General features: G+C 41.0%; 1 protein-coding gene, 3 long non-coding RNA genes and 1 pseudogene across 5 annotated transcripts; 2 read left to right on the top strand and 3 right to left on the bottom strand.

The window, feature by feature from the left end:
• The first annotated feature begins 66 nt into the window (after window positions 1–66).
• Window positions 67–6,435, top strand: LOC148737694 (uncharacterized). The gene has a single exon (XM_088749333.1). It carries the CDS (start codon window positions 67–69, stop codon window positions 6,433–6,435), a length of 6,369 nt encoding a protein of 2,122 aa, XP_088605459.1.
• Window positions 6,436–9,002: 2,567 nt separating this feature from the next.
• Window positions 9,003–26,372, bottom strand: part of LOC148737695 (uncharacterized) — a 95,536-nt pseudogene continuing 78,166 nt past the window's right edge.
• On the bottom strand, window positions 14,955–26,241 carry LOC148737696 (uncharacterized). The gene is made up of 3 exons (XR_015996194.1): window positions 26,057–26,241; window positions 15,724–15,759; window positions 14,955–15,493 (listed from the first exon to the last, which is right to left on the bottom strand). It is a non-coding gene; the product is annotated as an uncharacterized LOC148737696 (long non-coding RNA).
• On the bottom strand, window positions 15,767–18,040 carry LOC148737697 (uncharacterized). The gene is made up of 3 exons (XR_015996189.1): window positions 17,861–18,040; window positions 16,943–17,027; window positions 15,767–16,102 (listed from the first exon to the last, which is right to left on the bottom strand). It is a non-coding gene; the product is annotated as an uncharacterized LOC148737697 (long non-coding RNA).
• On the top strand, window positions 20,103–23,363 carry LOC148737698 (uncharacterized). Of its 2 annotated transcripts, none has more exons than XR_015996200.1 (3): window positions 20,103–20,236; window positions 22,257–22,341; window positions 23,178–23,363. It is a non-coding gene; the product is annotated as an uncharacterized LOC148737698 (long non-coding RNA). The 2 variants fall into 2 exon arrangements; XR_015996199.1 differs by lacking the exon at window positions 20,103–20,236 and adding an exon at window positions 21,369–21,424.

Raw genomic sequence — 26,372 nt, forward strand, 5'->3', positions numbered from 1 at the left:
AAAATTCGATACGTTCCACCTTCGTTAATTCACATGTTAGCAAATTAGAAGTTCCTTCCTTGTGAAATGGAAAACAACGATGTCAACAAACGCGAGTCGCGACCCTCCACACTGTTAAATTCCGAAGATGTCAGGCGGGAGAAAGCGTTATCCCTGCAGCGCTCTCGTGCTGGTCACCTTGGCTCTCTTACTAAAGTTCAGAACGAAATTGAAACATTGTTACAGGACGAAGACCCGTCGAATGTGACCTTAGTAAAGGAAAGGTTCGACCATTACGAAACGCTGTGGAAGAACTTCGTTTTGTCACACAATAAATTTATGGATGTCGCTGAACCAGGCGAAAGAACAGAAAATGCTGAACGTTTCGACATTTTAGCTGAGCAAAGGACAAGCCTTTCTACAAGTGTTGAAAACTTTATTTGCAACGCAGCAACCAAGTTCAATGAGTGGGTAATGGAGGATTTGCAGAAACCGACTGGTTTAAGGCATCAGGGATTCGCGAGCTCACGTAGTCACCGATCATCGCGACGCTCAAGCAGCACTTACAGCTCGAAAGCACAAGCCCGCAGATTAGAGGCGGAAAAGGCTCAACTGGCTCTTGCGTTTGTGGAACAAGAGAGACAACGGAGAATTGAAGAAGAAATGAGGATGTTAGAGCTGAAAAGAAAACAACGTGAACTTGCCCGGATGCGAGAAGCCGAGGAAGAGGAACTAAAGGCCATCATTAGGCTGGAATCCCTAAAGACCGAGGCAGACCTCAAGCTCGCCGAAGCAAGAAAGGCAGCTGCCATTACGGACTTAGAAGCCAAACTTACGGAAGAAATGGAAGGGGGAGTTTCAGACAACGAGTCATCGTTAGTGGAGTCAACATCTTTCGAGCGTGCGCCACCCTTGTCTGGCAGCATTTTTAATCCTCCGTTGGTTTCTGTCACGCATTCTGTACCACCAGTGACACCCGATGTATCGGCCATGCCTGCACACCTCCCTGGTGTTTCATCCACAACCTTGGCGAGTGATCTGAGTCCACTGGTATTAAGTGGCCATGCTTCTTTCGGGCAGCCCAATCCGTCTACATCCGTAGTGCAGAGTTCATTGATGTCAGCTTCCACCAAAGTTTCAATCATGCCCTTGAATAAACCCGAGACCAGTGTTCCGTCCACAGCCGCTGTCAGCGGTCTCAGCCCACCTGTGATGAACAATCTCACTCCGCCGACACTGCTCTATCAGCCTCCACCCATTACCAAACTACCAGTGACGACTGTGAACACCTCTCAGAGTGGTGCTTCATCTGTTACTGTCAGTGGTCCGAGCGTGCCCGTGACAAGCAGCCTTTCTCCTTGGGCAGCGCCCTTTCAGCCTCCATTGGGCACCTCAGGTGTGAATGCAACGCCCATGCCTTCTGTTCAGGGAGAAGTTCTTGCCATGGTTGCTACAGCCATGAAAGAGATTTCAACCACTCAACAAAAGCTTGCATACAACCAAAACCTCCCACCTATTCAGTTTCAGAAATTTGGTGGCATCCCTGCAGAGTTTCCCTTGTTTAAGCAACGCTTTGAGCGCATTGTGATGTCACGAGAAGATATGGATGATAGCAGCAAAATGACTCGCCTAGTGCAGTTCTTAGATGGGGACGCCAAACAGGCAGTAGCAGGCCTTGAGACATCCAAAGATGGACTCCATCAAGCACTGCAAATCCTCGAACAACGGTATGGACGACCGTGTGTGATTGTTAACTCTGTCATCAACAGTCTGGTAAAGGGTCCTCCCATATCTGTCAGCGACAAGATCAACCTTCGGAAATTTGCTGATACTGCTACAAGAGCCCTTGCAACGCTAACGTCCATGAACTGTCTGTCGCAAGTCAACCAAGGTAACATTGTTTACATGACAGAACGGCTACCAAAGCCACTTCAGGACAAGTTTGCCACACTGGCCTGTGACTTGGAAACAAAGGGCCAACATTTCCCAACTCTGACGGATTTTGTTGGTTTTGTGAACAAGCATGCAAACATTGCTAACCACCCAGTCAGTGGCAAACCCCAGCAGTTCAACTACAATAACAACTCCAAGAACAAACGGCTGCCACCAAATGAGAAAATGGACACTCCTAAATACACAATGAATATCAACGATGGTGGGAGGCCGCCACCTAAGACGCCTCCAAAGAGAGGCAGAGACAAAACAAATAGCTGTCGCCACTGTGGTCAAGCACATTCACTCTACCGATGTGAAGCATTTAAGGCGAAGACGCCAAAGGAAAGGATGTCCTTCGTTACTACGAAGAGGCTGTGCCCTAACTGCCTCAAAGGTACCGAACACTCAACAGATACCTGCCCCAGCAGGTTCAGATGTCGAGTTGAAGGATGTGGTGCCTTCCACCACTCGCTCCTTCATCAAACACAGGCTCAGCAGACACCTGGAAATTCTACTTCGGAGGACCAAGCTTCAGGAGTCAATGCCACAACCTCAACGCCTGTCTGTGCCACTGCAGGGTCAGGGGATTCAGAAACAGTCCTCTTACAGGTCGTACCGGTGCGAGTAATTGGCAGTAATGGGTTGGCTGTTACCACTTACGCAATGCTAGACTCCGGATCTGAAGTCACTCTCGTGGACCCATCATTGGTCAGCTCCCTAGGACTCTGTGGCCGACCTGACCATTTACTCCTCTCAACTGTGAGCAGTTGCAATGAGCTTCAAAGGGGAGAAAGGGTTAGTCTTGCAGTTGAGTCTCTCATTGACGAACAGCCACAACAGCTTCAGCTTAAGGAAGTGTGGTCTGGGAAAGAGCTCAACATCCCGTTGCGCCACCAGCGCATAGCCATAAGCAAAGAAAGATGGCCGCATCTTCAAGATGTTCCTTTTCCGGAAGTTGAAAGGCAGAAGATCTCACTCATCATAGGGACAAATATTCCTGAAGTGTTTGTTCCCCTGGAGGTTCGTCATGGAGGACCAAATGACCCCATCGCGATCCGTTCGTGCCTTGGCTTTGCTGTCCTCGGTAGATCAGGTGAAAGAACGACACAACAGTGCCACAATGTTTACCACATCCATACCTCCGCCAATGACATTTCCCTCCACCATCAAGTTGAACTCTTCTGGGAGTCGGAGTCTCTTGGCACTACCAAACCTTACAAGTCCATGTCAGTTGAAGACAGGTATGCCGAACGGGTTATTAACAGCACGATTTCAAAGTCAAATGACCATTACTGCATGGGACTCCTTTGGAGACGTGATCCACCTGACCTTCCCTTCAACCGCGCAATGGCTGAAATACGTCTCCGTCACCTGGGGCGACGCCTTGAGAAGGATGAAGTCCTGCATGAGAAGTACCGTTCAGTTATCGATGGTTACATTGCCAAAGGCCATGCTCGTAAGCTCACTAAAGAACATGCTGAACAAAGAAGTAACAAGACCTGGTACCTTCCCCACCATCCTGTTACTAGCCCCAACAAACCAGGCAAGATCCGTGTAGTGTTCGACGCAGCGGCAAAGTTTCAAGGCACTTCGTTGAATGATGAACTCCTACAAGGTCCAGATTATATCAACAACCTAGCAGGTGTTCTTATGCGGTTTCGACAGGAGGAGGTTGTTCTCATTGCAGACATAGAACAGATGTTCCACCAAGTTCGGGTACCTGCTGAAGACTGCGATGCCCTTCGGTTCCTGTGGTGGACTGGAAATCTCAGTGATGAACCCGAGGAGTACCAGATGCAGGTCCACATATTTGGTGCCACATCCTCCCCTTGTTGCTCCAATAAAGCTTTGCGACAAACTGCTGACGATAATGAGGACAAGTATGGCAGCGAAGTTGCAGAAACCGTCCGTCGTAACTTTTATGTCGACGACCTCCTTAAGTCTATTCAGACAACTGATCAAGCAATCACCCTTGCCTTTAAATTGGTTGCCATGCTGAAAGAGGGCGGCTTTCACCTGACCAAGTTTTTGAGCAACAGAAGAGAGGTTCTGTCTGCGCTTCCTTCCCAAGAAAGAGCCAATCCAACTCTTAACCTTGAGTTGGACAGATTACCAATCAATCGTACCTTGGGTCTTCACTGGGATGCTGAGAGGGACGTATTCTGCTTCAAGACAGTGACTTCCACCAAACCTGCCACGAAGCGTGGAATTCTCTCCACCATAAGCTCGCTGTTCGACCCTCTCGGATTCCTGTCACCATTTGTGCTCCCAGTCAAAGTGCTTATTCAAGATCTCTGGAAAGAGAAGGTTGGATGGGACGAAGAAATCCAAGACCACCATTTGAAAGTTTGGCGACGCTGGACACATTCTCTTCCACAGCTTGAGGAGATCCAGTTACCTCGCTGCTACAGGAACTTAAGTATGCCGAGCAATTGCACAGTTCAACTCCACATGTTCAGCGATGCAAGTGAGTATGCCTACTCAACCTCTGCATACTTAAGACTGAGTGACAACCATGGTGACCAAACACACTGCTCCTTTGTCTTCGGTAAATGCCGTAATGCACCCCTCAGGAGACCAACCATCCCACGCCTCGAGCTCATGGCGAGCCTGATGGCAGTCCGAACCAGCAACCTCATTAGGGCTGAGCTTGATTTTCCCATCGACTGCATTGTTTTCTGGACCGACTCACTAACAGTGCTCCAGTATATCAAGAACAAAACGAGAAGATTCCATCGCTTCGTTGCCACCAGATTAGAGGAAATCCATGAGCATACTACACCCGATCAGTGGCATCATGTCCCAGGAACCCTGAATCCAGCGGATGATGGATCTCGAGGCATGCCTATAGAAGCCCTTCACCCTGGATGCCGCTGGTGGACTGGACCCAAATTCTTATGGCAAACAGAGGAACATTGGCCTCACCGCAAAGTGGGTGACATCCTGGAGAATGACAAGGAAGTAATCACTCCGAGAACCAATCAGAGTATAACAGCTACAGCTGTTTCCTCCTTGGATGAATTGTTGAGGAAGTTTTCCTCATGGCCTAAGCTGGTCAGGACTGTGGCATTGATCATGCGTTTTCTTCAATTTGTCAGGTCCAAATGCAGTGTACCAGCCATATCTAACCATGGCGGGATCAGATTAACAGAGATGCTCACCGCTTCAAAGGCCATCATAAAAAGGGTCCAACGGCAGTATTTCCAAGGAGAGCTGGAAGCCTTGGAGTCTGGTAAACCTGTGAAGAAAGACAGTAAGTTGAGTACACTTAGTCCAATCCTCGTCAATGGTACAATATGCGTTGGAGGCCGGCTACGACATGCACCAGTAGCCTTTCAAGCCATCCATCCATTGGTGATCCCAAGCGAGCATCCCATTGCTACACTGCTTGTTCGACATCACCATGAGATCTTTGGACATGCAGGTCGGGAACATGTGCTATCTACACTGCGTCAGAAATTCTGGATTCTCAACGCCCGCGCATTGACCCGACGTATACTACGCTCCTGCATAGCCTGCCGCAAACGACATGAAGGTGTCATGAAACAGATGATGGGAGACCTACCGAAGCCCAGACTCACACCTCATGAGCCACCCTTTACCTACACGGGGGTGGACTTCTTCGGTCCCTTCCACGTCAAGAGGGGTCGTAGCTCTGAGAAAGTTTATGGATGCATCTTCGTCTGTCTCACCTGCAGGGCTATCCACATTGAGGATGTTGGATCCTTAGAGTCAGACGCCTTCATCCAAGCCCTGCGACGCTTTATTAACATTTGTGGGGCCGTCAAGGAAGTCTGGAGTGACAATGGTACCAATTTCACTGGTGGTGAAAAGGAAATTAGAGATGCCATTCAAGACCTGGACCACAACATCATTCAGAGATCCCTGCATGAGAAAGATGTCGAATGGCATTGCCAACCATTGACAAAGTGGCATTTCCACCCCCCAACCGCCAGCCATATGTCCGGGGTGTGGGAGCGACTCATCAGGAGTGTCCGTGGTACCATGAAGGCCATCCTAGGTCACCCTCATGCCTTCATTACCAGGGAGACCCTCAGAACTGTCTTTGCTGAGACAGTCGGAATACTCAACAGTCGGCCTTTATGCCCAAGCAGCGACGACCCTGATGACTGCGAACCCATTACTCCCAGTCATCTCCTACAACAACGAAAAGGGATGTCTTTGCCGCCAGGAGATTTCCAAGACAGAGACCTGTATTCCCGCAGGCAATGGCGAAGGGGCCAAATTCTCTCAAACCACTTCTGGGTTAGATGGCTGCGTGAATACTTACCCCTGCTTCAGGAGCGCAAGAAGTGGATTCTCAAACGGCGCAACTTGGCAGTCAACGACCTGGTCCTTGTTGTAACAGAGAATACCCCTCGTGGTCACTGGTTGCTAGGTCGAGTTACAAAGGTGTTTCCTGGCAAGGATGGCCTGGTTCGTACAGCCGAGATCAAGACCAAGAATTCGACGCTGCTGCGTCCAATCTCAAAGTTGTGTCTTCTGGAGGAGTCAAATTAGCAACGAACATTTAGTGTCAGCCTTTTTTAACGCTGAGCTTTTTACGAACTGTTAGGATCCGAGTAGCCTTGTTGAACGTGCTCTTAAGTTTAGCTAGTTCAAAGGGGGGAGCATGTTGAGGCCTATGCTCAACGCCCTCATTTGGACAGCGGTTTCTCACCCGACATCCGGGCATACAACAAAAAAAACACGGCTCCTTTTTTCCACGTGCATGTGCTCGAGCTATTTTGTATCTTTCGAAGCTGTTTAATTTTACCTTGTCCGCCTCCGGATCCTTTACCAAACGTCGATAATCGGTAGGCTTTGTTGTTTTATCTTGGCGTTCTTATTTTTTGGATTTCTTGTTAGTTATTTTAGCCGGTTTGTCGGTATGTTGGTAACTTTCGTAACCTTAGCAGCATTGTGATTTAGCCGTTAACTGATTGTTTTCAGAATAAAACGGGGATTTACAAAGATTCTGACCCTCGTCACGTTCTTATCGACTTTGGGATAGGCTTCGACAGGAACGCCTATTCAGTTCTTATTCCAGTTCGTGTGAAATGATCGGTTGGTTTTGCCGTGATGTTATTGGCTGTAAGACTCAAGTGACGTAAGTCGGTCGTGATTGGTCTGTTTCGATCTGTCGGTAAAGTTAGGTCGTTCTTTTTCGGTCGTTTGTGATGTTTATGTCGTGAATGAGTCGTTTGTATGGAGCGGGTAGTTGTTGACATCTGTTTAGGGGAGTCTGTTCTAAGTTAGTAAACCAGCTTTCCAGAGTCATTCGTTGAAAATAGTCAGTGCTGTAGGTTAGGCATTGCGCAGAGTCCCAGTCAATGTTGTGGTTGCTAAGTCGATGGTGTTCACCAATGTGATTGCTGACATCACCTTTCCTCGTCGCCCGTCTGTGTTCAGTCAGTCTTGTTGTGAGGTTTCTGCCTGTCTCACCGATGTAGGAGGCTTGGCAGTCGGAACAATTGATCTTATAAATCGTTCCCCGTCTGTTCCTCGGTTCGTCTTTGTCTTTAATGTTGGTTAGTAACTGACGTAGTGTGGTGATGGGTTTGTGGGCGACGCGGATATTGAAGGGTAGTAAGATGCGCGAGATGTTTTCAGACATGCCTTTTATGTACGGTATGGTTGCTGTAGTCGTAGGGGTTGCGGTGTCGTTTGTTTCGGTAGTGGTAGTGGGTCGGTGAGTGTTTCGTCGGATGAAGTCGTTGTTGTAGTTTTTCTTCGTAAAAACACGGCAGAGACTGGCAGAAACCTCACAACAAGACTGACTGAACACAGACGGGCGACGAGGAAAGGTGATGTCAGCAATCACATTGGTGAACACCATCGACTTAGCAACCACAACATTGACTGGGACTCTGCGCAATGCCTAACCTACAGCACTGATTATTTTCAACGACTGACTCTGGAAAGCTGGTTTACTAACTTAGAACAGACTCCCCTAAACAGATGTCAACAACTACCCGCTCTATACAAACGACTCATTCACGACATAAACATCACAAACGACCGAAAAAGAACGACCTAACTTTACCGAAAGATCGAAACAGACCAATCACGACCGACTTACGTCACTTGAGTCTTACAGCCAATAACATCACGGCAAAACCAACCGATCATTTCACACGAACTGGAATAAGAACATTCTACTGACAACAGTCATTTACTTGACTCTGATGATGACTTCCGCACAGGTTGTCGAAACGTCAGTCACTACCACCGACAACAGTCCTTCTCAGGACTACACTCACCCGGACGATCAGACTACACCTTCACTAGGCAACTTGTTTGATATTGTTTTAAAAAGTTCACATTTAAATGATAGGGTCCCAAAATTTGCAGTTGCTAACCATGATGTTCTTCTCTGCATTTTTGGCTAGGGATAGGGGGGAGGGGGCACTTGACCCATGTCTAGGTATAAGGTGCCACTGGGTTGTTGAAACCCTGAGTCTTCCGGTCATCAGGATGTACTGAAAGTAATTATGTCAACATGCAGTTGTGTTATAATGCTGATAGGGCAACTTAAAGGTACTGTCAACAATATTGTTCTGAAAAATAACTTGATGCCTTCTAAATAAATACAGATAAACATAATACTCAATGAGTCTTGCAGTGGTACCCTGTCAGACCCTAATTAGGACAGCCACGCTTGAGATTATTTACCCTGTGCAGGGTGGAGGGATTAAAAACCTTACCCTATCCAGTGGTGCATCATGATATAGCCCATATAAGAGAGTAAACCCCCCCCCCCCCTCCATCAAGGATTTATTGCAGCCTAAATTACTGAGTGTACTAAGCGATGCAAAAATAAGGAGATCATTGTGAAGCAAGTCAATTCAAATTTTATTGTAAAACTCTATTGGAAATATTAGGACAATAATGATCACATTTCAGATCCTTTCTTCTGCTGAAGTATATCCAGTTGCGCTATGGGACCCATATCTAAATCTGATATTGTGGTAGACACATACTGGCAATGGCCAACTATTCTCCCAGCCCAAGTAGCTGAAGATCCATCGAACCAGCCACCTGTAGGCTGTAGCTCTAAGAAATCTGTAATAAAGGTTTGAAGACATATTGTGCGAAAATCAACATTTGTCTTGCAGATAGACAAAAAAAATCCAGGACAGTTTTGAATACAGAAGATAACAAAAAATTATTTACAAATTGTAAATCTTGCTGTTATGTAAACAAATTGTACTCACTCGTTTTTTTCAGGTGCCATTTCTGCGGCGGTACATTTCGCCATTTCTGTCCCGAAGCAACGGTCTCACCTGTCTCCGGATTGTGCTGTTGGTCAGCGCAAGATAATCTGCATGCTGTGTGATGCACGATATCCGTTCAATACTTCCATCAAATGTAAGTTTTCCACGTGCACAGTCCACTTCCATGCAACACCTAAACTCGCGGGCTGATACCAGCATAGCATCACTGCACTGGTTACAGGAAGACCTGATGAAAAATAAAACCATGGTGAGCTTATCTCGTTCTCAAGTAGAAAAAAATAAAAGCTCATTTTCCGAGTGCAATTGAAAGGCCGCACGCAAAAGCATCACTAAAGTTGGTTGTCATTTCACCATCATGTTTCGGTTTAGCTTTAGCGTAAACAAACGGGGCACATCAGAGCAAGGTAAGACAAACTTACCACGTACTAGCGGGTTCCATTTTCTCGAATCTTCGGGATAAAGTGGCAGAAGATGAGCCATCTTCATCCTCGTCTTCCTCTTCTTGTCCGTTGCTGTCACTTTCATCGGAGTTCGCTAAAGGTTCGTCTTGGTAAGCGACTTTCTCGCCCATAATACCTGCACTGACTTCTTCAGAACTTGAGAATGATTCTACATCATCCTCAGATGATGTACAAGAGAACTCTCGATCGCTTTTGATCGGTTTCCGACATATTTAGCTCGTAATCGACAAGTAGAATAACTCAAAACCACTGCTTGATCACTGGGAACAACATCTTCTACACAACCGATGACGTGACAGCTCTATTATTCTTCCCCAGGCTCTTGTCCCATATTTTGATGTGTTCTTAAAACCTTGTTTTGTGACTTGCTTTTTTTCGCTGAAATACTTCTCATAACATGTATTTTTGAATGTAAGAAAAAAAAGGGGAAGGGGGGATTTTCGAGTCATGTGCACTTTAAATAGTGCTCTTTATTGCGAGGATCGTGCACAAATACGTTTCTATAACCGTAGTTCAGATATATAAATTTCATGTATTCGTTGTGTTTGAGTAATTATATCATATCGTTATCGTTTATTGGCGGTCAACATCACAGTTACTCCAGGTAACAGACAAGAGAGACTTAATTGTTTATGCGTGCATTTCACAGCGCATCAATGATAGTTTGCACATTTCTAGTTATTACTGTATTGAATGAAAAGGAAGAACCACAAGGATCTAGAATTATAGGTGAACAATTTCCTCTGACGAGATAGCAGACAGCAATTATTTTGACAGCCTTAAGCTTGCTAGCAGGCGATAGTTTGTGTTTTCAAGCGTGTGATTCAGTGCAGTGAATATTCGGTCGCCATATTTGACGGCTAGAAGATTTGGTACGAGTGACAAGGCGTGGGGAAGGGGGAAACTGTAGAAAACCAGAAAAACCACCAGCCCGAAACCCATGATTTCTCACTTACCACCCCCCATACACTGCGACTTCCACGACATGTCACACATTCTTGAAGGAACAATCAAATGGAATAAAATGGAACCTTTTGTCTGAAACTGACAAGCGTGTCAAACAGAACATTTACGAGTAGCGATCGCGGACAGAACGGCGCAGTGATACAACAAATAAAGCGGTAAAAAGGTTGAAATAATCCGCAGAAAATTTGGAAAACGAGGAAGGTAGAATTTGCAAAACCAGGCTGGTCCTTCGATGCGGAAGAACAACTTACATTTTAACGGAAAAATTATTTTTGAACTTCAAAAGAAAAAAAAACAGGGGCCTTGGGTTTCACGACTCGACGAACAAAAGTTGGAAGCTTTATTTAGTGACCTTGGTGGTTAGTTGACGCATTTATCTAAGTTATCCTACATAACTTGCAATTCATGAGGTCGCACATTAAGAAGCAAATTAGAGCCGCCGCATTTTTCTTGATAGGCTAGTGGAAAATAATGTCATCTTGCCGTCTTAGGATATAAAGTAAGTCTTTGTTATATAAACAATCGTGATCATAACACAGTAATGAAGAGGTCTTTGATTTTGATCTTTATGTATCCTAATGTGCAACTTAAGACAGGTTTCTGGACTCTACTACTCAGTTACTAACGTACAGTTTTGAAATTTCTTCACACGTATCCTGAATACAAAATAAAAGACTGATTCAACTGGCTTTGGAATCCAAAAGAACGTGTCTCACCCCAGGCCATACAAAATATAAGTGTTTGAACGTTTGATGATAAGAAATGTTTCGCAATTCGGTTGCAACTTTTTTTTAGGCTTTGCCTCTCTTTGTTCTTGAGAAAAGCTAACGTTCTGAATTCACCCCACTTTGTCCTTAAATGGCCTACATTTATGTGGTAATTTTCGTTCAATAAGAGCACAACTTTAGAAACGAAACTAATTATCGTCCGCCCTAATAACAGCTTCTTTTATGTCATAACACCACCCAGTACATTTTCTTTCGGAGTATTAGGAAAAACGTTTAGTCCTAAAAAGTAAAATGAAAGAGTTTGGAATATTTCTTATACCGCATATTGGTCGGATAGAGGTAAAAAAGACAACAACGAGACTTTGATTGCATCCTCCGTGCATAACTAATAACCTCTTTTAAAGCTTAAAATAATCTTTGAGCAAATGGGAGGTAATTTTGGCGTCCTTTTGTTCCTTAACGGAAATGTTTCAATCTTACACGATTGAAAATATTAAGGACCTTCTTAAGTAGTGTTTTACTTTCCTCTTCACCGTTTTAAGTCAAAAGTTATGATGTGATATTGAAAGTGACAATCATGCAAAAAGTAGCCACACGAGGACATAAGTCAACATATCATGATTGCAAGGCATATTTCCATTTTTTTAAAAATGAATGTAAACATTTTAAGTTAAGTCGAATTCTTATTTGTCATCAACATTCAGTAGTTTGATCTTACAGTAGTATAGTAGTATAAGTGAGATGATTATCACGGTTCATACCATTGATAGCTTTTCAATAAGAAGAACGCTGAACAATTAAAAAGAAGAAACATAATTCCATGAATTCTAAAGATGGTTCGCACAGCGGCGAGCTTTCACAATGCGCTCTTAGTGAAAATAGGCCACTAAAGCCGCTTCAAGTCTCTCTCTAAAAGCATCTCAGTGCATTTCAGTTCAAAGAACTCAATTTCTTCCAAATTTTGCCTATGAATCTTTTATAGTGTAAAAGTAAACGAAACCCCCTTTCTCTTTTTTTTTAATATTTTTCGGAACATAACAAAGTAAACTTTTTACGAGCGGAAATCGCTCTCGGCGCACAAAGGCCCAGCTTTTATTCTCGGCTCAGCGCAAATTTCCAACTTCTTCCTCAAGCGATTTTTTATTCAGACTAACTAAAATACTGTACAGGAGTATGAAAATGTTAAAAAGCTTGAGGTTCATAAACTCAGGAGAGAGGACCTTTCTAAGTTTATGTCGCGCACTACCATAATACTACAGGTTACATTTTCCAATATGAAATTGAATAACTACAAGTACTATTTTATTCAATACGAACAATTTCGTAATGAACAGTAGGAAATATTTTGGATAAAATAACATGACTATTTCTCTGTTATCTTAATCTTCCATGATTTATTTTTTCTCCATGCCTGAGTGATAAATTAAACAAGACAGTAGATAGCTTAGAGCAAAGAGTCAACTTTCTGCGGCTGTATCATTTTTAATGGGCATGGAAATTTTTCTCTGCTAAATGCTGTTGCATGGTATCATGAGGAATAAAGAAAGCTTTAAAGTGCTCAATTCAGGCATCAGCCTAGGGTTTGCGATATGAATTTTTGTACATAAGCTTTTTGTTCAATTTTGGGTGGAATTTTCGAAATCATTTCACTGTCGTGCTATATGCCTGAAGGGTCAGCCCTCTAACTTGCTTGTGCAAAGACGTAGCAAAGAATTATCAGAGAGGTAATTTTACTCAAATGGCGTATGATTCCATAGTTTTCAACAGGAAAGTTTAAATTTGGTGGGGCCAATGCCGCAATGTATGATCTTATATCTTGCTCACCTTCCCACGCAGAGTCGAAATATTTGAAATCACTTCCCACAATCAACAATACGTACTTTGAGTGATCTTGCACGCATCGACGGATTCATTTCCATCAATAGCATTGACCCGGCCATGGATATTCAAAGGGCAGATAACGCTGCTACGAATGAATGACTAACCAGCCCATAATTTTTGACGAAAATTATTGCACTCTCTTACCGGATCGCGATTTCTGCTGTGGATAGCGTTATCCACTCTAAGAACAACCGGGGCCTGGACTCATTATTTTACTCATAGAAATATATAACCTTTACAATAAGTTCCCAAAATAGTGAGGCAAGAAAACCTCCAAATTAAGTGGTTTGAACTCAGCAAGGAGTGCTTAAAACGTAGCGTCAAAAGGGAGAGAGAAAGATTAAACTTAGGGAAACCGAAATTAACAGGAAACCTAGCCGATGAGAATAGGCCATTTTGGAAAGGTAGTAGACCACGGGTAACGGGTTGTCCGTGATTGCTTTGAGTACGATAAGAATAAAGTTATTTGGCATCTTGTAGATAAGTTGTGCCCATTATTTTATTTCAAGGGGTCCTTTTTTCTTTTTTGTCTTCATGTTAAAAGAGTTGCAATTAGAAAATCGCCTTTGGGGGTTGTTTACGCGGCATATCAGTTTGGCGGATGATCAAAGAGCCAACACGAGACCTTCCATGGTTTTACTAGTCGAATAAAGCTTAAAGATCTCATCTAAAAAGCAATGATCAATTTTCCCGCTTTTTATATCAAATGAGATTGTCTTCAGCTGGTTATTAAAAGGGAACATCCAGCCCTTCAAGTCATACGACTGCCCTATACTGATTTGAGCGACTAGTGGCAAAAATTCTGTGGGGTGAGTTTGATCAATTTGGCACATCATTAAGGCACATCATTAAGGCACATCATTAAGGCACATCATTAAGGCACATCATTTAGGTAAATATCTTTACAAAACGACAAGGAAACAACCACTGCCCATTCAAGGTAAAGCCTCTCACATCGCTTCTCGAGCAACTGAGCAAATCTGTGAGTGAGATAAACACTTGCAAGACCCAAATGAATACAAAATACCCCTTGAGGCTGTTAAACTAAGGGGATACTTAACAAACACATCTGTATGTTTGTTTTTTTTATTATTATGATAATTATTATTATAATAATAATTATAATAATAATAATAATAATAATTTTATTTATATAGCGCTAAAATCCACTAATTGTCCAAAGCGCTGTTACCCACCCAACCCACCGCAGGGGAGGACATCCATCACACAGTGATCTCGTGCGTGGGAAATTAACGTCTCCTGCCCCTAACCCTGCAGGGTTAGGGGCATGTTAATAGTATAAATGACTGTGCCTCTCCTAATGAATAAGTAATGATGACGAAAGATTATTTTAGTTACAAAGCTTTACTTGAGGGAAAATTAATGCAGTGATTTTCGTGAGGAACGGAAATGTTCCTAGAACTTCTTCAGTGAACTTAAGACTTAAAACTTTTTTTCGAGAAGGGGGAGTAAAGGAAGTTTCTCATTTGCTTTTTTATTCCCCAGATATCACTCTCTCTATCTTAACTAAGAAATGGAGTCACCCGACGGGAAGCAAATAATCCATACGGCCAATACCATTTCCATGGCTACTGGTTCAGTTTAAGTGACATTTTCCTTGCTACAATTGTGAATATTTTCAAAACACTCTTTGCTGTCTAATACAAAATCAGCCGACTGTTTTTTGAACTGACTAAGTATAGCGTGAATAGATGAACTTTGTACCCAGGCAGTTACATAGGCAATGCCTAACTGAAGGTGGGGGGGGGGGGGGGGGGGGTGGGAGGAGAGGGTGAGAGGAAGAGAAGAGAGTAGAAGTTGTGGGGTAAAAACTGCCCCACGATGTTCCAAGGTATGTCCTACATTTGAATATCCTTGCTTTTGAATACAGTCGTTTATATCCATTTTATTATTACCGTTCTGATTATTAATACCTTGTTCCTCTTTCCACTGCTGATATCTAATACGTGCGCCACGTGTTTTCGTTTTGAGCGATTCTCTTACTCGCTGCAGTTGGCGGAAAGCGCAATTTTTACTGACAAGTGATTTAGCGACTACAGTAATCGATTTGAATGGTTGCCTGGATTTATTGCCACCACTTAATCAAAAAACTAGTTTACATCAAAATTACGATACACTTCTACAAAATCGCGTTTAAGTTTAACCCTTTATTTCCTAAACATCTTATACTTGGCAACCTTCATGATGACATAACGGGTTTTTCAGCGTCCTTTGCTGCACTCACACTTAAGATTAGGCTGGCCCTAAGCACACCCACAAGACCAACATGGACAGTAACTGATCCCTGAAATGATAGAGAGTAAAGTTAGATAAGCAAGGAAATTGAGGCTATGACAGTTATTAACCTAGGCAGATTGTTTATTTTCGAATACGGGACCGGTTAATTTATACGAACCATTGATGTTTTCTGATAAATTAGTTTTGTTTTTTCTTTCGAACACCACTTTTGAATTTGTGCAATTTACTCAAGGCATTGCGACGGAGTCGCCTTATCTGTAAAAGTATCGCACATACGTTTCTCCATGGCTGTGTCCTCTTTCAACTCTTCACCTAAGGACATTAATAATGACAGACTAGGTAAATACGTAGACATGATATGTACCTCAATTATGTGGATAAATCAACAACCATTTAGTCCAATAGTCAAATGCAGGAATAAATAAAGATATTAAGAGATCAATGGATGAATGAAGGAATAAAATCAATGGGTGAAAAACTGAATTCACGAATAGCAAACAAGGGAAGAATCGCGCTAAAACTGGACAAGAGTTTGGACCAAATTACAACATCTGTCTGAGAAAAATGAGTATGTAATGTCTACCGAATGGTGAGACTAAATAATCTCACCAAGTGCTTGATCTTCTCTCGGAGATTCATCCATTGAGTGGTCGTTCTGTAAAAGAAATTTTGTATGTGTGAACTTTGTGTTATCCTATATAAGAAAGACCACCTAGGAGCACTGGGAAACGACATAAAATAATTTCTTCAGTTTATCACTTGAGCTGGAAGGGATTATAAGTGACGTATATGTGGGTAAAAATATGAAAAACTTCTCGAAACAATTTTAACCATAAATAAGGATGAAAAAAAAAAGGATAACTGTAACACGTAGCCTACAGTGTCGATGATTGCTTTAATTCTTATGGTGGTGTGATTTAAGAATAGTGGTGAGAAGTTGTTGAGTGGGAAACTAGATGCAATACGAACCACACTTAGCGGGAGGCCACAAAGGATTCTAGACCTTCCTCTTTCACGGTCTTCCATATTCTGCGTTCGCGTTCTCTGATGCAAATAATCATGAGGACCTTAAGCACGAACGAGACCAGACAAAAAGCTTACAATCAAACAATCAATCTTTGACTACGAAGGCCAAAACAAGAGATCTATCGTAAATTCATGGCAAGTATATCGTAAAAATGAAACACGTCAGCTGATGGATGGAAGTTAGATGGGACCATAGAAATTCAGGAAACTAATAGAGATAGCTAAGACCAAAGCAACACCGCAGTTTGAATTAAAATCTTAATTAATGTTAGATAGAAACAAGTCACTGAATCTTTGCTAGCAAATTATGAACGTCACAAAGAAAACTTTGGTTTTCAATATTTTCTGGCAGAAATTATTCTAAGTAAGGTTGTCCTCAAGTAAGTTTCCGTCAAACATCCAAGAGGTTGGAGAGAGAAAAAGGGAGAGCGGTAAGTTCACATGAAATCGATAAATTATTTTTCCTTACCTCATAAAATCAATGGCTATTAAAACCAAGTGAGAAGGCGAAGACACCGAAAATCAAGGCGATGGTAAAGGTTTTCATTTTTCGTCTGATAAGAAAAAGAGATGGCTGAAACACTGGCTAAACTATTTCATTAAAATAATGATAATAGTTACTATAGAATCTGATAGAAAATTGTCCACTTGGTAGGGGGGTGCTACAAAATGCTTTGCAAGACGTATTTCTAACTTATCAACCTAAATACAGAGGTTTTTAGAGTAATGTACATTTCTTTTTTCAAAGTCAAAATCACAACAGCTTTCTTATTTAGCTCAAATTTGCCATTGACATAAAAAAATTGCATCTAAGATCCACATTACTGCAGGTTACAGAGTGTCTAAGTCCGAAACGTTTTGATTTTCAAATAGCATTTATTTGTGACAATTTTCGGTTTTCAGTCTTTGCTGATGTTTATCGCAGCGTGATAAGTTAGGTCCTTTTGTCATGACAGTTCGATATTTTCGGGGATTTTATGGATTTAAAATAACATTCAATTTTTTCAATAATAAAGGCGGTCTTTTCATATAAATTTGAATCAAGGGAAATGGATGCTTAAGCCTTAAAATCAAAGTTTAGGCTGTTAACTTACTATGATGATCGAACAAGTTACTATTCAACACTTTCGGTCAAAATATGTCAGCGCAACAGCATTCGACTTCTCAACTCTAAGGGAAACTAGATTGACGGCCGTTTCCTAGAACAACTCGTCAGTGGTAAATGAGAGAAGGTGAGACTTTTGGGCCTATCACCGACGGTGAGAGTCAGCTGATGAAACTCAGCGTTACCATCAAAAAGAGGAAAAGAAGAGGTAGACAATCACTATCACTTCGAGTCCCGATAACTGAGCAGAATAGGTCGTAATTGAAACAAGAGTAGACTTACCTTACTAAGGAATTACAGCTAGATGTGTACTTGATGACTCGGACGATGAAACTAATATATACGTTTTCGGATCTGTATTTATGTAGCTGAGACAAACATTTGACCCACTAGAATGATATAGTTAACAACTTTTTTTGCGACAAGTTTCAAGAAGGCCTCCTTTGTAGAAACAATTACTTTAATTTAAGCTCTTTTTAGTGCATAGGTCGCCAAGTCTGGTTGGGGGCAGACGCCATGGATACACAATACAGTTATTCCAGAAACTGATATGAATCTTTAGAGGGCGGGATACGAAATGTCACTTTACGGCGCTCAACAAAATTGCAGCTCCTCATTTGAAAAGACACTCACTGTAATTACAATTCATTTGAGCTTTAAGATCGCCCAGTCTGGGCTGTGGCAGACGCCATAGAGCCACATACGCAATACGGGCGCGCTCAAATTAGCTTTTTGGATGGCATGATTTGAAATGGTAATCAACGGCACTCCACGTAATTGCAGCTCTTTTTGTACTAGAGATATTGATCTGTGCCGTGGTGGACAAGGTTTCAAGTTATCAGATACTTCAAATTATCGAGGTGAATACTGGATGAAAAAAAAATCGCACTTGTTGAGAGATGAGTAGGAACCAATGCACAAATTTTCAACGAAGATCCATGAATAAAAAGGGATTTATAAAGATGTTACATAGAGTAATAAACAGTCTCTATTCTAACCAAAAATACCATAAGATACAAATATATAGAATCCATTGCGTTCCCATGAAAACTGACGGTGACAACGGAAAACAATGGGAAACACAGAAAAGCGTGTAAGGGGAAACCATAATAAAAAATGTCACAATGCTTTGAAGGAATAATAGAATAGAATCTACGGAGAGGTCCAAAATGTTGACTTTAGTGGTGATTTGTTTCGTTCTTCGTTTGAATTTTACTTCATAACGAGGAATTTGCGTCGGTCTTTTATTTCATAATTGAAGACATTCTAAATAATAAAAAAACAGTTATGTATTTTTGAATTATTTCCTTAGTTTAACAGCCTCAAGAGGCATTTTGTATTCATGTGGGTCTTGCAACTGTTTATCTCACTCCCAAATTTACTCAGTTGCTGGAGAAGTGATGTGAGAGGCTTTACTTTGAATGGGCAGTGGTTGTTTGCTTGTCGTTTTGTAGCGACAATTACCAAAATGATGTGCCTAAATGATGTGCCCATTTCATCAAACTCACCCCATAGAATTTTTGCCACTAGTCGCTCAAATCTGTATAGGGTAGTCGTATGACTTGAAGGGCTGGATGTTCCCTTTTAAAAACCAGCTGAAGACAATCTCATTCGATATAAAAAGCGGGAAAATTGATTATTGCTTTTTGATGAGATCTTTAAGGTTATTCAGCCGAGCAAAGCCATGAAAGGTCTCGTGTTGGCTCTTTGATCTTCCGCCAAACAAATATGCCGCGTAAACTACCCCAAAGGCGATTTTCTAATTGCAACTATTTTGAGATGGAGGCAAAAAAGAAAAAAGGACTCCTTGAAATAAAATAATGGGCACCACTTATCTACAAGATGTCAAATAACTTTATTCATTAAAACAATGCTTTTCTCATACAAAATCAGATATTAGCAATACAATGCCAAGATCGACAAATTCCGCTAAAGGATAAAGCATCGCCGCCATGTACAAGCTGAGACACCAGTATGTCAACAAATGCTGGTAATTTTATGTCCACACTTTATACTTCATATCCTGGTCGTGTTTCATGCTTGGTCCGTCGGCTGAGGTCCCAGTTTCATATCAAATTCATATCTTACTGAAAGCAATCACGGACAACCGGTGCCTCGTGTTCAACTGTCCATTGTCTAAGGCCTCTACATTGCAATCCATATTTAATTCTGGTCAAGTAAAGCTGATATCGTTACTTTTTCAAAATAGCCTATTCTCATCGGTTAGGTTTCCTGTTAACTTTGGTTTCCCTAAGTTTAATCTTTCTCTCTCCATTTTGACGCTGCGTTTTAAGCACTCCTTGCTGCGCTCAAATCACTTTTTTTGGAGGATTTCTTGACTCACTCTTTTGTGAACTTATTGTAAAGGATATATATTGCTATGAGTGAAATAATGAGTCCAGGTCTCGGTTGTTCTAAGAGTGCATAACCGTATCCACAGCAAAAATCGGTATCCGGTAATAGAGTGCATAATTTTCGTCAAGAATTATCGGTTGTTTAGTCATTCATCCGTACCATAGCGTTATCCGCCCTTTCAATATCCATGGCCGTGTCAATGCTATTGATCGAAATGAATCCGTCGATGTCTGCAAGATCACTCAAAGTACGCATTGTTGATTGTGAGAAGTGATTTCAAATATATCGACTCAGCGTGAGAAGGTTAGCAAGATATAAGATCATACATTGCAGCATTGGCCGCACTAAATTCAAATTTGCCTACGTAAAAGCTTTGGAATCATATGCCATTTGCGTCAGATTACTTCTCTCGTAATTCTTTGTTACGTCTTTGCACAAGCAAGTTACAGGGCTGACAAAATCTTCGCTGACGTCATGCCCCCCCAACAGATCGCTGTTCCATTTGCCATTTGTATTTTTGGCGGTTTCGGCAAGATAGCCTCCACGTTACGGCACGAGACCGACGCAATTTCCGCTTTATGAAGTAAAATTCAAACGAAGAACGAAACAAATCACTACTAAAGTCAACATTTTGGACCTCTCCGTAGATTCTATTCAATTATTCCTTCAAAGCATTGTGACATTTTTTATTATGGTTTCCCCTTACACGCTTTTCCGTATTTCCCATTGTTTTCCGTAATGGATTCTATATCTTTGTATCCTATTGTATTTTTGGTTAGAATAGAGACTGTTTATAACTCTATGTAACATCTTTATAAATCCCTTTTTATTCATAGATCTTCGTTGAAACTTTGTGCATTGGTTCCTGCTCATCTCTCAACTAGTGCGATTCTTCTTTCATCAACTATTCACCTCGACAATTTGAAGTATCTGGTAACTTAAAGCCTTGTTCACCACGGCACAGATCAGTATCCCTAAAAACAGAAAGAGCTGCAATTACGTGGAGTGCCGTTGATTACCATTTCAAATTATGCCATCCAAAAAGCTAATTTGAGCGCACACGTATTGTGCATTTGGCTCCATGGCGTCTGCCACAGCCCAGACTGGGCGATCTTGACGCTCAAATAAGTTGAAACTACAGCGAGTGTCTTTTCAAATGAGGAGCTGCAATTTTGTTGAGTGCCGTAAAGTGACATTTCAAATCCCGCCCTCTCAAGATTGATATCAGTTTCTGGAATAACTGTATTGTGTATCCATGGCGTCTGCCACCACCCAGACTATGCGACCTGAGCACTAAAAGGAGCTTTGATTAAAGTAATTGTTTCTGCAAAGGAGGCCCTCTTGAAACTTGTCGCAAAAAGAGTTGTTAACTTTGTCATTCTAGCGTGTCAAATGATTGTCTCAGCTATATATATACAGATCCGAACATGTATATAGTAGTTTCATCGTCCGAGTCATCAAGTACACATCTTGCTGTAAGTCCTTAGAAAGGTAAGTCTACCCTTGCTTCAATTACAACCTATTCTGCTCGGTTGTCGGGACCCGAAGTGAAAGTGATTGTCTACTTCTTCTTTTCCTCTTTTTGATGGTAACGCTGAGTTTCATCAACGGACTCTCACCGTCGGTGATAGGCCCAAAAGTCTCACCTTCTCTCATTTACCACTGACGAGTTGTTCTAGGAAACGGCCGTCAATCTAGTTTCCCCTAGAGTTGAGAAGTCGAATGCTGTTGCGCTGACATATTTTGACCGAAAGTGTTGAATAGTAGCTTGTTCGATCATCATAGTAGGTTAACAGCCTAAACTTTGATTTTAAGGCTTAAACATCCATTTCCCTTGATTCAAATTTATATGAAAAGACCGCCTTTATTATTGAAAAAATTGAATGTTATTTTAAATCCATAAAATCCCTAAAAATATCGAACTGTCATGACAAAAGGACCTAACTTATCACGCTGCGATAAACATCAGCAAAGACTGAAAACCGAAAATTGTCACAAATAAATGCTATTTGAAAATCAAAACGTTTCGGACTTAAACACTCTGTAACCTGCATTAATGTGGATCTTAGATGTAATTTTTTATGTCGATGGCAAAGTTGAGCTTACTAAGAAAGCTGTTGTGATTTTGACTTTGAAAAAAGAAATGTACATTACTCTAAAAACCTCTGTATTTAGGTTGATAAGTTAGAAATATGTCTTGCAAAGCATTTTGTAGCACCCCCCAACCAAGTGGACTATTTTCTATCAGATTCTATAGTAACTATTATCATTATTTTAATGAAATAGTTTAGCCAGTGTTTCAGCCTTTTCTTTTTCCTATCAGACGAAAAATGAAAGCCCTTACCATTGCCTTGATTTTCGGTGTCTTTGCCTTCTCACTTGGTTTTAATAGCCATCGATTTTATGAGGTAAGCAAAAATAGTTTATCGATTTTATGTGAATTTATCGCTCTCCCTTTTTCTCTCTCCAACCTCTTGGATGTTTGACGGAAACTTACTTGAGGACAACCTTACTTAGAATAATTTCTGCCAGAAAATATTAAAAAAAAATTATCTTTGTGACGTTCATAATTTGCTAGCAAAGATTCAGTGACTTGTTTCTATCTAACATTAATTAAGATTTTAATTCAAGCTGCGGTGTTGTTTTGGCCTTAGGTATCTTTATTAGTTTCTTGATTTTTTATGGTCCCATCTAACTTCCATCCATTAGCGGACATGTTTCATTTTTACGATGTACTTGCCATGAATTTACGATAGATTTCTTGTTTTGGCCTTCGTAGTCAAAGATTGATTGTTTGATTGTAAGCTTTTTGTCTGGTCTCGTTCGTGCTTAAGGTCCTCATGATTATTTGCATCAGAGAACGCGAACGCAGAATATGGAAGACCGTGAAAGAGGAAGGTCTAGAATCCTTTGTGGCCTCCGCTAAATGTGGTTCGCATTGCATCTAGTTTCCCACTCAACAACTTCTCACCACTATTCTTAAATCACACCACTATAAGAATTAAAGCAATCATCGACACTGTAGGCTACGTGTTACAGTTATCTTTTTTTTTTCATCCTTATTCATGGTTAAAATTGTTTCGAGAAGTATTTCATATTTTTACCCACATATACGTCACTTATAATCCCTTCCAGCTCAAGTGAAAAACTGAAGAAATGATTTTATGTCGTTTCTCAGTGCTTCTAGGTGGTCTTTCTTATATAGGATAACACAAAGTTCACACATACAAAATTTCTTTTACAGAACGACCACTCAATGGATGAATCTCCGAGAGAAGATGAAGCACTTGGTGAGATTATTTAGTCTCACAATTCGGTAGACATTACATACATCATTTTTCTCAGACAGATGTTGTAATCTGGTCCAAACTCTTGTCCAGTTTTAGCGCGATTCTTCCCTTGTTTGCTATTCGTGAATTCAGTTTTTCACCCATTTATAGATAGATACTTTATTAGGTACAGGATCCATAAAGCTAAGTCACGTATTTACACATATTCATTAACGTATATGAGCACGATCCTTCGCAGTAAAGCACTATTTGAGCAATAGTGAAAATCAGACCTGAAAAAATTTCAGGCATGCACGGGATTCGAACCACTGACCTCTGCGATACTAGTGCAGCGCTCTACCAATTGAGCTAACAAGCCAACTGGGAGCAGGCCATCAATTGGCTTGTTAGCTCAATTGGTAGAGCGCTGCACTAGTATCGCAGAGGTCAGTGGTTCGAATCCCGTACAGGCCTGAAATTTTTCTCAGGTCTGATTTTCACTATTGCTCAAATAGTGCTTTACTGCGAAGGATCGTGCTCATATACGTCTCATAACCGCAGTTCTCACATATGTTTCATATGTTTGTTGTTGTTTGACATATTCATTAAGATACCAAGATCAAATTAAAAATATATTTTATTTTTTTTCGAGCCCAAAAGATCTTTAGAAAAGGATTGTATGACCTCCAAAAGCCAGATAAGTCTTTTCTTTCCTTTCTTTTGACCTCTGTTGCCCCAGCTTACATCAAACAAAGTATATCTGTCTTTGTTTTTCCTTGCAATTACTTTCTGCTGGACACCTGAAACAACTAGCTTCACAGTTGATAAAAAATGATACCGAAAATTGCAAAGTGTACCTTGACGAGCACAAACCCCAAAGATAATTCGTGCCCAGAAAACTCAATAACTTCCATTAATGTTTAATGATGAGAGAGGCAAGAAATTTTAATCATGAACTCCCGACTTGTGTCCAATATTTCAAATCACATTTTCCTTACCTATCTTTAAAGTTACTATGATAACGCGCGCGTGCAAATCCTGCTTAACTTCTAATGAGCCACTCTGATGGACATCTTTACGCAGGCATGGCCGTGTATACATAACACGACGTGTGCAGTTAACTTCAGTTGGTAAGTTCCCGTCTAGCTTAGCCAAGCTCTCTTTCTCCGATTGAGGTACACTGTACATCTTTCGAAGCTCAGCAAAAGTAGATATTTGCATAAAAAACAATGATTTTTAAGCTCTGTGAATAGACGAAAATAGCTTTGGAGTTGACAATATGTTATCCCTAAACGCAGGACGATTTATGGCCGTAGCAAGAAATCTGAGCTTTCTTGCTCTTCTTTAAAATAGTACGAAATATTTGAGTGTTGTTGAATCGATTACTTGTCTTAAAAGCTTACAATTTTCAACAGAAACACATTCTCGTCCTAAACTCTAGCAAACAGTGATTCAAGCATGCTAAATGCATTACGCAGGCGTTGTAACTGCGGGAAATTCGTTCGGTTTTCGCTTCCAAGCAGAAAATTTAGCACTTCTTTGTGAAAAGTTTTGGTCTTCGAATATCTCTTGGCCTCACTTCATTTAACTCGTATGCTACCCACGTGCTATGCAAACCTCATGCTGCCGTACATCCATTTTACGAAATGCATGCGCCAAGCGCGAACAAATTCTTAATTTTGCATTGTGATCTTTATTTTGTTCTTGTTCTGTTTTGTTGTTCTCATCATCCATATCGAATAAAGTTGGTTTAGATAAAACGTGTCCATGGTGATTTAATAAAAACCCTCGGAAACCGCTATTGAAGATTAAAATCTTCCCATCGCTTCATTGTGCATCAATTTTGATTGAATTAAGAAAATGCACTAATAAAGAGTTGTTAAATAAAACTAATTTCAATATGTTCATGGTTAGACATCCATATCATCTATCTCTTAGCCACCTGTCGAGTGAGAAGTTTTGATGTTCTCGCTCATTCGCAGTCAGCATTCCTTTTGCATTATTGGAAACATAATTGCTCTGCTTGCATTTCAACAACTTTCTCGCTGTTTTTATTAGCATTGAAAAAACTTACTCATTAGGCTTCCAAAAATTGCGTAATACTGTATGTACAAAACACAGGAAGGCTGCTATGACGGAGATAATATGCATCGAATACCGAGTTCTAAAAATTACAAGACACTCGTTTTGGTATATGTTTAACACCTGTCGGCAATATGTTTTCGAGGTGTATAAATTTTTAGTACGAAAATTTTCTTCAATTAAAAACAAATGATGTCAACTAAATATGAAACCAGCGAACAATTATCTACCTAAAGAGAGATTCTTATTCTAGACGAGAATGTAAAAAGAATGAAGGCAATTCTTCGACTTAAAAAAATCTCCTCTTCAACTGGCTAATTGATATATCAATTCTTATTTCCTTGAGTGCAGGGCTAACTTTAGGCCCTTCCTTCAGTTCGTGCAAGCACTAAAATAAAGGACTTGTGAAAATATATTCATTAATTTTAGATGACGTTGATAAAACTTTAGTGGACCTTTAGATGAGTGTCTGAAAAGAATTCAGTAATTGCAGATGTTGTTAGGTTATAACTAAAAAACTTTGCAAGCACACTTCACAAATTGTGAAAAAGAATCTAGGATAGTTTTGAATGAACAAAAGATAACAGCACATTAAAATGGACGATGAGTTTCATTACCCATTTTGTTAGTTAGGCCTCTATATACGAGAATTTAGTCCTCGAAAATATGCGTTTCCTTTTTTTTTTTTTTTTTTTGATATAATGCTTAGCTGAACAATTAAGAGCAGAATAATAAAGGTTTCTTATCAAAATATGCCTGCTTAAAAACATACCATCTGGGCAGGACTGAAATTGTCCGAGGGAAAGACCCACAGAGATAGGGAACAAGAGGACAAAAACTCCCATGTCCGCGAAAAACCAGCTGAAAAGAAATCCTTTCGATGTTTTGGAGCCGTTGAGCAAACCGAAGAGCTTAAAAGGAGTTTGTTGACTGAGCTGTGCCACCAATTAAGGTTACACTCCCTAGAAACATGTTAGCCAATTACATGTGGTCGTGACATATGAAGGATGTTTCATCACCCGTCACAGAGACGCTGTGAGATTAATTAATGCGGGCTGAAACAGTAAACTTGGTTACTATACTCCTCA

Source organism: Stylophora pistillata, chromosome 2 (assembly GCF_964205215.1).
Source record: "Stylophora pistillata chromosome 2, jaStyPist1.2, whole genome shotgun sequence".
Lineage (NCBI taxonomy): Eukaryota > Metazoa > Cnidaria > Anthozoa > Scleractinia > Pocilloporidae > Stylophora > Stylophora pistillata.